Source organism: Myripristis murdjan, chromosome 9, assembly GCF_902150065.1.
Source record: "Myripristis murdjan chromosome 9, fMyrMur1.1, whole genome shotgun sequence".
Classification (NCBI taxonomy): Eukaryota; Metazoa; Chordata; class Actinopteri; order Holocentriformes; family Holocentridae; genus Myripristis; species Myripristis murdjan.
This window is the reverse complement of record NC_043988.1, coordinates 6,452,765-6,465,918: the sequence shown is the minus strand read 5'-3', so window position 1 is coordinate 6,465,918 and position 13,154 is coordinate 6,452,765. Positions and strand designations below refer to the sequence as shown.

The 13,154-nt window shown below is 41.8% G+C and overlaps 1 protein-coding gene across 3 annotated transcripts in view; it reads right to left on the bottom strand.

The window, feature by feature from the left end:
• Window positions 1-1,102: 1,102 nt before the first annotated feature.
• Window positions 1,103-13,154, bottom strand: part of tacr1a (tachykinin receptor 1a) — a 44,815-nt gene continuing 32,763 nt past the window's right edge. The window contains exons 4-6 of one of the 3 annotated variants that reach the window (XM_030059157.1): window positions 11,025-11,221; window positions 4,065-4,203; window positions 1,103-3,145 (exon numbers count right to left, since the gene is read on the bottom strand). In XM_030059157.1, the coding sequence (XP_029915017.1) occupies window positions 2,918-3,145; window positions 4,065-4,203; window positions 11,025-11,221 (564 nt within the window). In that variant the 3' untranslated portion in view covers window positions 1,103-2,917. Of the gene's footprint in view, window positions 4,204-11,024; window positions 11,222-13,154 lie in introns of all 3 variants that reach the window. The other 2 variants (XM_030059160.1, XM_030059159.1) reach the window with 2 other exon arrangements.

Below are 13,154 nucleotides of genomic sequence, written 5' to 3'. Positions count from 1 at the left end.
TTTATAGTTACATACTGTTCATATTTTTTGTACTGTTCATTTTTTTTTGCACTACATTTTGTGAAATAAAACTGAAGCAAAACTTGTGTGTTTCATTTTCATACATATCATGGATGGTTAAAGTGATCCATATACAGGGCAACTTAATCACTGCTCATATTGCACTAAAATTATTATTGTTATTTGGTGCCAGCTAGATTTGACCTGTCATTCACTTCAAGTAATGTCACTCTGTCAACGATATGAAGGCCACATAAGGGCCATATTTAGTTTACTCCTGGTAGAAGTCTGGTTTTGTTATGATTCAGTTAAAGCTAATACACCCTAGGGCCAGATGTGGCCCATCATTCACTTCCGAAAGTGAGCCAGGTAAAAGGTTTGGTGTAAATTAGGTTAGCTTCTGGGTAAAATCTGGCTTTTGGTCTGTCAGCCATATGTGGGCCACATAAGAGCCATTAGGCTTTACCAGAACTCAGCCATACAGGCGTGCCGTATGAGGCCCAGCCATGAGCCATATGATCTTTTGGTGTTGGTACAGCTGTGGCAGAGGTCTGGCTATGTTATGGTTCAAACACAGCTTTCATATACCTGGGCCAGAAATGGGCCGTCATTCACTTCCGTAACTGGGCCACATCTTTGCTGTTCATTTGGGCCACATCCAAGCCAAAGGAAATTTGCTATTGGGGAATGCTCTGCTAAGTGGGCCTCGATGGAGCCAGCTGCCCAGCCTTTTCTGTAGCTGCTTTTTAATATGAATGACTTGTTTATATGTTGTTCTCCCACCCTTTTCAGTTATTAGGAGGAGGGATGTCATCATTTCCCCTTTAACCACTTGGCAAGAGATTCTTCTGGAATCAGTGGTTTGATGATTTCTAGGTAATTATGAATACCAATGCCACTTGATAAGAAAGCCATGGGAACTTTGAGGTCATTTCACCCAAGATTAGCATTAAATTAAATATAACAGGAGTGGATAGCTGCACTTCCTTGCCAGGGGCTCTGCATGCAGGAGTATAAAGGTTGATTGGATTTTGGATGCAGGATTCTGCAATGGATCAATACATGGCTGTTCACCTGGAATTGTCAAAAAATAAACCTGGTTACATCAGTTGCTGTATATTGAGTTAACAATAAATATACAGACCCTTTTTTTTTATTTCGGGATCTATATGCCATATAATACAGGACAACTAGAACATCCTTCTTACTATAGTGGTGATATAGTCTCATGGAGCACCAGTGATCTACGAGGAACACATGGATGATTCTGATTCATTCTCTCTTCTTGGCAGGCAAGTAGACGAATGGGTCAGCCTCCTAAAAATTTGTAGTGGTACTTTTAATTACTTTCTAGCCCTGATGAGAGTTTTCTTATTCATGCCTCGAATCAGTCAAGGCTTACTCTGCCTTTTTCTACTGCTTCTATAATAAAAATGTATATATGAGGACTGATGTGTATAGTCTACCGTCTGCTGTATATCTTCCGCTTTCACTTGGCACTAACTTTGAGGTCCTGTTGCCCTTGTCCCATGTGTGCCTGTAGGTAGTTAAGTTATTTTTCTTATAGGTATGTCTCTACACCAGGGTCACCAAGGCAAATTCCTGTATTTGGTCAACAGGGTGACGCTTGTTCTCATTCTTATTAAAATATAATCTTGGTGCCTCGCATTTGCCTCTCGGTGTCACATGAGCTGACACTGGAATTCACAACAACAGCCTTTGTGTGCTGAGAATAGATGTGAGTCAGTAGGGTGAATGATGGGTGTTAACAGGTGGTCACCCCCTTCCTACTGTGCGTGTGCATGTGTTCGTCTTTGTGTGTGTGTGTGTCGGCATGGTTTCCCGCATGAGGCATGGTCGCCACGGTGGGCGGTAACTCCCAGTGGGCTTCCGTAGTCCCAGTTACCTAACCCTCCTTTTTCCTGGATGCCAGCAGAGTGAGCTGCATGCCAGCTCCTCTCGCCCTTTTACAGACATTACGCTAACAGCAAGGCACATCACTGCACATTACAAAGACAACTATGGCTAATGGGCTGCCTGTGCAAATTACAGGGCAAATTGTCTACGGAGGCCTTTACACCTGGCATTAACATGCATCCCGTGTGATTGGAATGTATTTGGACGGAGCAACAATGCATGAAATCCAGGTGGAAATACACCTAAGAATTCACGTAAATACACCTCCAGTAAACGTGTGACGGCTTTGTAAATGACAGTTATCTTTATCACATCAATGGACAAAAAAAGCAAGCAACAGGCAGTTCGTACATGAAAATAGATCGTCAGGATATCCGCGGACAAGGAACAAGCCAGACGAGGCGTTCACTGTCTATTTTAAAAGTTGTGAATATTACAAGAGCACATGACATGCGTAGCAATCTGCAAACTTTGGCACGGGGAAAAGCAGTTTCAACGCGTGTGTACTGGAGACACATTTGAATGAATGCAGCCAAATCAAATCGGGACACAATCTGGGACAGCATGTTAATGCCAGATGGAGATGGCGGCCTATGAAAGATACAAATACTTCACAGTTTAAAAGTGGTGCCCCGCCGTCCCCGTGTCCTCGGTTAGGTAAAGGTGGGACCCAGCTGAGCAGACAGGAAGGAATGTGGAACAGCTTTCTTGGACGCTGTGTTGATTTCAAAGGAAGGCGGGAATTTGTCGGCTGGAGTTCAGTGCTCATGGCTACTGGGGAGCAAACCTGCAGCCTTTTGGTGGCAGGCTCCACTTGGCCAACCTGCTGCTTACTTAGACACTCGGGTCTCACATTAGGCAGGTGAGTCTGTTTTTGCCGGCGGTGTGCCCTCGCCTCCTTAGCGTCCGCAGTACTTGTATGATTACAAGAAGGTGGTGCTTTCAAAGTCGGTGTTTTGGCCCTGAGAAACCCGAGCCAAACTTCAGACCAGAGCTGGAGCTAATTTTCAGTAACGCCTTGAAGTTGTTTTTGGAGTGTTTCCTCAGATTGAGATCGATGCCCACTTCCAGCAAACTGATGTACTTGAAAAGTTCTGTTCAGGGAGAAGCGGTGTGCATTCTGATCACGCAGCTGATCCACACAGAGACACACACTCACACATGCAGATATCAGAGTCAATGTGAAGTTGTTTGTTTTCCTTTCCGCTCTCCAAGGGGCGCCGTTCAACTTAAACTACGCCTGTTTTTCCAGTGTGAGTCATGCGGAGACAGAGATTTGCTAAACCCAGTGTTACCAGCGCTTACAGGTGTGGAGAAGTTTTCCGCAGTTCTCCGATCCCTGTTTGCTCTGAGAGAAGAACCCTTTTAAAGTGAGATCCTGCCGGGCTCACAGCGTGTTGCTCTCGCAGTTTAGCTCGACTCCAAAATAGACTGTGTGAACTCACACGACGTGCGTGATTGAGGATGTGTGAACCTTCGCTCTGCACTGAGAGACGCCTGGTGTGACAAGGAGCAGCTGTGAAGATGCGAGGCGTCGGCGTTCAGTTTTAGATTTTGAACTGGCATCTACTTATGTTAAGTTTTTGATCATCACACCGGATTTCGGAAGTGAGCCAACCGCCATCTTTGATAGGTAGTGCGTTATTAAGCATGAGGTGAATTTGTGGCTTGATAAGCACTTCAAACCAGGACATGGAGGGTGAGGACAGAGCTCAGAGAACAGGAGCCAAGTCTCATTTACAAATCACCTAATCTCACCGCCCAGCAAAGACCCTGTCTGCAGATTCATCAAAAGCACATGCCACAAGTCGCTGGCATGCCAACGCTGTGCTTTTACATGAGCTCACACAGACTAAAGCAGCTATGTACACACATGCATACACACCCACACGCGCACACACACTCTCCCGGCTGCTAGGCAAAACGCAGTCTGTGTCTCAGGTCTATTCTTGCAGGTTGTTACTGGAGTAGAAACTGGACGTCTCCGACACCGTTTTAGAGACGCTCCGGGATGACGATCCGTTGGAGGTGAGGTCCAGGGAGGAGCGATGCGGTCTGGCCCCGATCCCGGCCCCGGCCCCGGCAGTGGCCGTCGCTTTGGGCTTGGCCTGCTCCATGTCGTCGCCTGCCTGGAGGACGGTGGACACGGTGATCTCCATCCGGCTGGCCTTGTACACGCTGGTCTGGGTCTGATAGTAGTGGGTGGACTTGAGCTCCAGACCTTCATAAGAGCCTCGTGGGACGCAGGGGCAGCAGCGGAAGGCTTGTTTAAATCCAGCGCGGAACCTGTGCAGGGACAGCATAGTTTAGTTTAATTTAGTTTGGTTTATGGTTTATGCACATATAAATAGGGCTGGACCCTACACTCACCCACCCCATGGACAATATCAAAATATCTTTCTGATGGACAAATATTTCTCAGTGCATATTTTCATATGGACAATTACACTTCAGTGCAATATTTTTTTTTATGGAGGTATGGTTTCTTCAGGCCCAGGGTGTGTGGCCCAGTGCTGGGAGACACCCCTGGGATGAGGAGAATTAATTACCTCCTATTTGTGCAATAATCCCCCCTCCCTCCCCCCCAGCTGCTATGATGTTTCTGTTTACACTGTTTATCCTGTTCGTATGGACAATACATTTCAGTGCAATATGTTTATGGAGTTATAGTTTCTTCAGGCCCAGGGTGTGTAGCCCAGTACCGGGAGACCCCCTGGGATGAGGATAATTATCTCTATTGTGAAATACTCTCCACCCTGCTGCTACGACGTTTCTGCTGTTTACACTGTTTATTCTGTTGTTTACATTCTGTTTTATCTATTTATTCTCTATTGCACTCATTATTATTTAGCTCTTGTTTTTTAGCACTAGTTATATAGATTATATTGCACTAGTTATATAGTTTATATTTTAATTATTTAAACTGCCCCACAATTCCATCTCTGTTGTAATCCGGAAGCCAAGCAACGACATTTTGTTGCCAAAATCTCACTGCTGTGTTTTTTTGTGCAACGACAATAAAGAAAGTCTAAGTCTAAGTCTAGTCTAAGTCTATTATTTCGACAAAGTGACATGAGACTAGAGATTGTCTGTGGTTTTAGATATTGCAATATGGTGATATGGCAATATGGCATAATTTTTCTCCCCTGGTTTTAAAGGTTGCATTACAGTAAAGGGATGCATGTTTGTAAACTTGACTGTTTGAGCAGTTCATTTGCCTGCATTTGCTTTTATTGTTTATCAAAAATCTCTTGTGTGCAAATGTCTTATTAAAAGCACCAGTAATTATCTTTACAGTATCATCACAATATTGACATCGAGATATCTGTTAAAAGGTGTTGTGGTACTTGATTTTGACCAGCGCTGCATGTAAACAAGGCCCTTTTCAATGGTGTAAAAGTTCAAAGAATCAAGTCTGTAATTCATCATGCAGTGCAACAGAATTAAAATGCAAAAGCGTTTTCACATTAATCCTCCATTAATCCTCTGACCTCAGAGAGTTTGCAGAAGTTTATACAAGCCCTTTGTTTTGCTATGTTTTGATTGGCTCCCAGTCAGGGGGAGCGCACAGTGGTCAGCAGGGACAAAGCTTGTGAACAGGCCAACATCAAACACTGCATATTACCAAAGCTTTCACATGTCATTGTCTCAGAGAGATAGGAGCCAGTTTGGCAGGAGATCTTTATTGATTCATGCAACTGAGACAGATTTTACTGAATTTTGGCGGTGTAGGGAGGAGGTGGGCGGTTATACTGTCAGTAAAAACTACACCTGCAGAAATGACATAAGCTACAGAGAGGATAGGAGAGAGAAAAAACCTATCATGCAGGTGAGATGAAGAAACCCTGTGGGTGTGAAAATGGGAATGAAAACATCTTATTAGAGCATGCTCGCACAGGCGTTGGTTCACGCATGACGGAAGCACCCACAAATACCCAATGCAAACCCCAGACGGGGAGGCAGATGAAGAGGAGAGGAATGTCAAAAAGAGAAATGTCAATAGCTGAGAGCTGAGAGCAAGTGAGCGACGACGGAGAGATTGATAGAAAATGAAAGGAGAGGGCCAACGTCGGTCACGCATTTGAATTTCAATAGGCCGAGCTAATGGAGATGAGCAGCGGCTGATGAACCAAACTGTACAGCTCATCGCTCACAGTCCTACCCACATATTTTGATCCTTAGTGCATAATGAAATTCAGAGGCAAACCCCCCCCCCCAAGAACTCCCCTGGGTGTGAAATCCTCATCTCTCTGACAGCAGAGGAGACAATAAACAGGTGGCAGCTAATGAAGACAATGGGAGGTGATTCATCAGACAACAAGCAGATACACATCTGCTTTTTCATTTGCCAAATAAAAATCTCGAAACTTGTGAACTTTTTTTTTTTTTTTTCTTTTTTTTTTTATTGACAGCCAAAATGCTAACACGCCACACAGAGAATAAACTGTTGATATTCAGAGTGGAACTCAGCCAGTCCATGAAAGTTAGAAGTTTATCTCAACTCTGGATCCCGTGTGTGCGACTTTGAAGTGCTGAAGGTGCAAGCGCCTCTTTCCAGGCAGGAGATCCCGCCTGAGCATAAGCAGCCCCTCCACACTGACTGAGGTTTAAACTGCCTGCCACTGAGGCAGCACATGATGAGCTGATACTGCTGTGTCATACTGTGTCTATGTGTGTGTGTGTGTGTGTGTGCAGGACCTTGAGGGAAGACACCATTGTTGTTTGGTCTGTGCCCTGCTTTGTCTTCCTGTCTCTCTTCTTTTCTTTCTGTCTTTCTCACTATAGAATTATTAAAGGGCCTTTTCTCACTACACTTACCCCTGGGAATACAATCGATATATAACATTAGAGGCAATTGTGAGAAAGACCAACAGGATTAATGAGATTTTTGCTAGTATTGAATTTCTGAGGCATTTTAAATAAAAAAAAAAAAGAGAAGTGAGCAACGGTAACTTGTCTTTTTTATTATTATTGTTTGCCTAATGAGCACCAGACTCCACATATTTTCTCCTTTAAATTTAAATAACACGAATAATTTTCTCAATGGTTGCAGCAACAGAAAAAAATCAATGTAAATCTCACTCTCTCTCTCTCTCTCTTTCTCTTTCAACCAACAGTCGAGTTGTAAAGGCATCAGTAATTATTATGCTCACTACCTGTCTCAGTTGGAATACGTTTAAATCAAATATGGCCAACAGATTAAGGATCTCCGACCAGCTATATTGGAACTCAAATTCATAGAAACTTTGGGGTGTGCTCCATTACCACTGACATGCTTCCTCCTTTGTTTTATGATCCAGAAACTGATGAATGAATTAAAGTTTAACAAAAATTAACAATGAACTCACAGATTATTATAGTTACGTAGGTTTACCTGCAGGCTTACCTCTAACCTGCCTGTTTGCACCGGTGCAATTCTTGGAATAAAATGCAGATTAAAGCTAGGCTCACTTACTGTTTAGTAGAGTCATATGCAATGAAACAACAGGCATTTGCACGTTAATTAGATGGGGCCTGACTGAGTCCTGTCATTAGCTAAAAGGAGCTGCAGGTTTCGAACAGGGCCACGTCATCTGCACCTCATCAAGCTTCAGACTCTGATAATGACAGAAGGAAACAAGTGCCTCAGTTCCATTCACTTTCCTCTGGTTGTGAGTTCCTCTCTGGTGGGAGGTGAGTGTGCAGTGTGTCTCCAAGGCAACATAACCCTTTGCTGCTGGCCAGCCGCCAGGCAGCACCTTCCTTCAGCTTGACACCAGCCAGCGCACACAACTTGAGAAGGTAAAGAAATTCAATGTCTTTGTTGGTCGGTTTTGAAAATAGTCACCGTGTGGGTTTATTGTAAAGGGAAAAAAGACAATAAATTAAACATCAGCTATACAGCAAGAGCAAAGAAATGTCCCACAGCAAAACAATATCACATCACAGCCCTCTCTTGTTCTTCTCTCTCTTACATATACATGCATAAGTCAAAGACTGAATAGCCTTATATGTTCATAAGAGGGTGTGCCTGTGTGTGTAGCTACCCAGAAATATATGAGTGTAGTCCAAAAGCTGTAACTTTCATTACTGAACAAGCAGCTTCAGTGCACAAACAGCATTCAGAGTAACAGTGAATTTTCAGAAATTTCAGTTAAGCATGAAGATCAGTTTCAAAGGAGAGCGCACACCACTTTCTAATGATGTTGTTAAAATATGAGTGCCAATTAATTCTCAAAGAACACAAAATTATTAATGCCTTATGGGTTTAGCTCAACTCATTCACCCCACTATAACTCCAATAATTGCATTTCACTCCATTGTTTATGTTTCTGTGTGCATCTGATATCACACTGGATCAAATCCATGGGTTATCAGGTGTGGCACCCCAAGCCGAGACCTGGGCAGTAAAGTATAACCCCTGCCGCACCTGCAAGGCAGCCTCCGTCTATCAACAACTATTAGGAATAATAAAAACAGAAACATGTTTTTATAATTATTATTATTTTTAATTGCAATAACACAGGATGTACATCATGATATTATTGCTATTTTCAGAGCCAAAAGGGACATAAAAAAAAAAACTTTGCTGTTCAATAGTTTTCTTCAAGGGCATGTAGTTCAGTAAGGGCACCCCCACCCCCCACCCCACTCCCCACCGCTGCAATTCCAATTGTGAGATACATATTTTAATGAAGATAATTTTTGTTATTGTTTTGTTGTGTGCATAATTCAGTTGATCATAAGTTATTACAGAAGCATGCAATGACAAATGAAAAGGCGCCGCCTGCAGTTTTTGTCTGTGTGTGTGCTGAAGGTTGTACTATTGTCTGCTTTTGTTCACTGATACACTAAAAGATGTGCATATATATACTCACCTGCATGTCTGTGATTAACCAGCTACTGTAGTCTGATTGCTAAGATGAACATGTATTTACAGTTGATGTAATACTTGTTGCTCTGTATTAGAAACTGATTTAAAATAAAAATCATTCTGCCTCAAAGGAAAAGCTTGTTCTATCTATCCTCACAGTGGAAATCCAACAGCCTTTGGCAATGAGTAGTGAGGAGGAGTCAAATACGCAGTACCTTGTGCATTTGAAATGATAAGTATCCTTCCTGAGAAAGATGTTGAAATTCGCTCTGTGCTGCAGGCAAGGGGCCCCCGCAGGGTTAGCTGCAGGGGGCCCAAACATGTTTGTGTTAGGGTGCTGGCTGAGACTATGTAATCCCTTTCCTTAGCCCTATCATTTACATTAGTAAACAAAGTGGTGTGCCCTCCCCTTCAAAGATTCATGGTGGGCCTTTAATCCCATCTGTTGACTTGTATAATTCATAGTGAGTGGTAGGCATGGTAGGTATGTCAAATTCTCTGTAAAGAAGAAATCACATTATTTATTTCACCGTGACAGAATCAGGGAGGAGAAAGCAGCTGATAGGTCAGCCTACATTTTGCAGGTGCATGCATCTCATTGCTCATATTTGCTGATGGTCTGGATGATGGCACTTGGGATCTCTGTGTAGTTTCCCCCTGTAAAATCTGGACTTCTCCAACGTTGTTTTCAAAGTAAATTTGTCCAGCATTTGCAGTGCCATAGAACACTAGTTTTGCCTTGTAGACACCAAGCAATCTACTGAAATAGACCACTGTGAAAGAGTAAATCTGCAACAAATCACATATGTCAGAAAGCTTTTGCTGCCTGCTTTCTAGGGGTTGAAACTTTCCTGCTTGTTCATCTGGCCACACCCAGTCAAGTGACCTCACAGCAGGTTTTTTTTTTTCATCTGGTGGCAGTGGCAAAGTACCTGGTATGACCTTGCTGACTGGGTGTGGCCATTTGTGAAGAAGTCTGAAAATTTCAACTCTTAGTGCAGTAGATCTTTTCTGCGTGTCTTGACTCACTCTTTAACATAGGAAGGAAATGCTATGTTGTCTTATCTAGTCAGTATCACTTATCTAGTCAAAGACGGTACATCGCATACATGCAGCCTCACACATAAGTAAGTCAGAGAAAGAAACATGTGGGTGGTACCTAACCTTGAGCATTATGTTACTCCTCTGGTCCCATCTTTGCAGTGAATAAAATGAGTAATGAGGGAAAGACATTGAAAAGGACAAGAATCACTGATCCACTGATTTTTTAAATTAAAAAAAAATGTGTGTGGAAACACATATTGCAACATCAACCAAATGACTGCCCCGGCCCAGGTCTATTTGCCCTCACTGTGTCTCAGTAATATACTGGCTCTGTCAGGAGCAAATAAGGCAGACTAATCTGAGCACTGCTGAGAGAGACAGGCAGGAACAGCACTCGGCTGAGTCAGGAAAATCATATAGCGCGATAAGACATTCATTTGTTATTGATTGAAATAGACAAATATTGTCATAATTTTAATTTCAGCTGTCTGAAGATTTGTTTGCATACCGTTCATGGCATAAGTTGAAGAAGATGCACTCTCAATGATTATACAATGAATATTATAGTATTTTCTTAAATGTCAAATTAAACCTAAAACAATGAGCTTGACCTTGATATCTGTATTTGTTTTTCAGACCTTCAGCTATTTACAACCATATTCTCTCTTTTGCAAAAACAATCATCAACCACAAGGGAAGAAAAGTAAGTCTTCTATAGAATATAGCATAGAGTTATTATACCTTATAGTATCACATGTAAATATGAGCAATTATTCAAACAAAGGTGATCTCCACAATTACCACAAGACACTCTGATTCATTTCATGACAAGTTGTTCTCTCTCACACTGAGCTGGGTTTGATGAGAAATGAGAGAAAATTGTGAAAGTATTCCCTCTACCTTGATTTTATGCAGGAAAAGGACAAAATGAGCACATGATCAACAACTGACCAACCCCAAGTCCCGTCCCCCTTAGTTACTGTTGCTAGGTCGGACAAAGTTTATGTGCTAAGCCACAGAGGAGGCGACATTCAGTGATAGGCTACTCAATATGTTTGGTCCCAATTCGACCTCTGACACTTTTTACACCACCACCTTCAAAAAAGGTAATGGTCAATTACCAACCAAGAACTCTGAAGATGATTTTCAAGTAACTTAGTAGTGCATCACTCTGTGTGTACAGTGTGTGTGTGTGCAGATGCTGACCCACCTGTCGTTGAGGCAGCAGTAGATGATGGGGTTGTACATGGTGGAGCTCATGGCCAGCCACATGATGGCCAGGTACACCTGCTGGATGAAGGGCTCGTCAAACATCTCCGGAAAGAACTGGTGCAGCAGGAAGTAGACGTGGTAGGGCAGCCAGCAGATGGCAAATGTGCACACCACCACGATCATCATCTTCACCACCTGACAGACAGCAGAGCGGCAGTCAGTCTCACTTCTGCTGTTTGGGATGTTAGCATTGTGATTTTGGTGTATGAGGATCTTTAATAAGCCTCTTAAGTCTTTTTTTTTTATCTCATCTGTACATATTTACATAAGCTTCCCCTCTTCTTTCTGTTTTATCAGTAGCTGGGCATCCATCCAAGAAATATCATGATGTATCGAATTAGAAAAGCTGCATGTAGCTGGCAGAGATTCACTAACAAAAAAAAGCTTTCATGCTTGCTTGAGGTGTCAAAGTTGTTGGTCAGTCGATAAATTTGGCAATCAGTACCATCTGAAACATGCTTGTTGAATAAACATTGTTGTAGGCTTGGCATGATCAGCCAAGCAAATCTCATCGCACAACAATTCAGAAACTGATTTTGATTTGCTGTCCGTGAAGTCTCCATAGCAATTGTATGGCCTTTAGATGGTGTTGTGTTGTAGCAGTTAATTTCCTTGTTTTTGTCTTTGGATGGCATGAAACATGGCGAGCATTAGGTGACAACAAATAATACTAACTGGCCAACTATTTCTGGAAAAACTGTTTCCATTTTTCTTGTGAATGTGTGTGATTTTTTCTGACATTCAGGAAGCCTGTTAAATTGCTTCAGTTCAGCTAATGGTAACAACTGATTCACATTTTGATTAAATATGATCAATTGTTTTAATTTAATTAATTAATATTATTCTGTGTTTTGAAATACCTGAAGATACCTGAACTGAAACAAAGTTATTATCGTCAATAGTGTAGATAAAAAGGCACACATAATGTTTTGACAATGAGAAATATAACAGAGGTCATTAGGAACAAAGTGACAGAACAAACAACAGCAGCAAAAAGAACATTAACTGATAAGAGTCAAATAAAATGAAATAAAAATGAATGAATGAATGAATGAATGAATGAATGAATAAGTCAAAGTGATGCTAAAATAGTCCTCATTTTTCTCTACTCCAAGGATTAGCATCGGTGCAAAGTCATCTAAACGGATACTATTTTAAAGGTATTAAAAAGATTCGGAAGATTGTTATGGGTGTTACATTTTATTCAGGGTCAGAAAAGGTGAGTCTTGCCAAAATCTCTTTATTACGACAGTGTTATCTGCACTCTGCAACACGGCGCCCGTGTTACGTGAGGCGGCTGCAAAAGGTCAAAGAAACAGAGGGAAGGTAGAAAAGGAGAGTCGCTGGCGAAATGAACCGTCGGAGCTCTAAAACAATTATGAAGGCTGGGTTTGGAGTTCATGGCGCTGTGATGATTATTTAATGACTGAAGGGAAATGCAGGCAGATATGAACCTTGCTGCTGTATCCTGTTGAGGGCTGTGGAGGAACAGACTAAACATAACAGGGTTGCAGTAATCTGATCACATGAAGTGGGATCTAATCCATAACAGCGACCGTGAAAAAAAAACACAAAACCTGATAACTTGTGTGATTTATTTGTTGGTGTTCTTGAAAACACATTTTTTAGGGGGAAAAGGCCGCCATCTATTGTGAGATTACTGAAAAGATTTTAAAATATAACTAAAACAATACTCACCGCACAATTCAAACTTACCCATAACCTGTAAAATTGAATATATTTTTATATTACAAAGTAACACCAAAGTTCCTGAATGCAGTCTAATTTCATTACTGAGGTTCAGATGAGTGGATTAAGTATCTCATTACAATTTTTAATGAATAGTCAGTAAATTGTAATAGATCTACGTCTATTAAACCCTTTACAAGTATTGATGATGTAAAGTGAGATTCCATCGGAAATCCATGTTCCCTCATTCTGTCTGATTAAGTAGAAATGCCACAGAAATAAGGTTAGAAATAAATAAATAAATAAATAAATAAAAAGCAGAGTGATGCCATACATGTCAGTCTCCTGTTTGACGCACCTCTGTCATGTTCTTTATCGT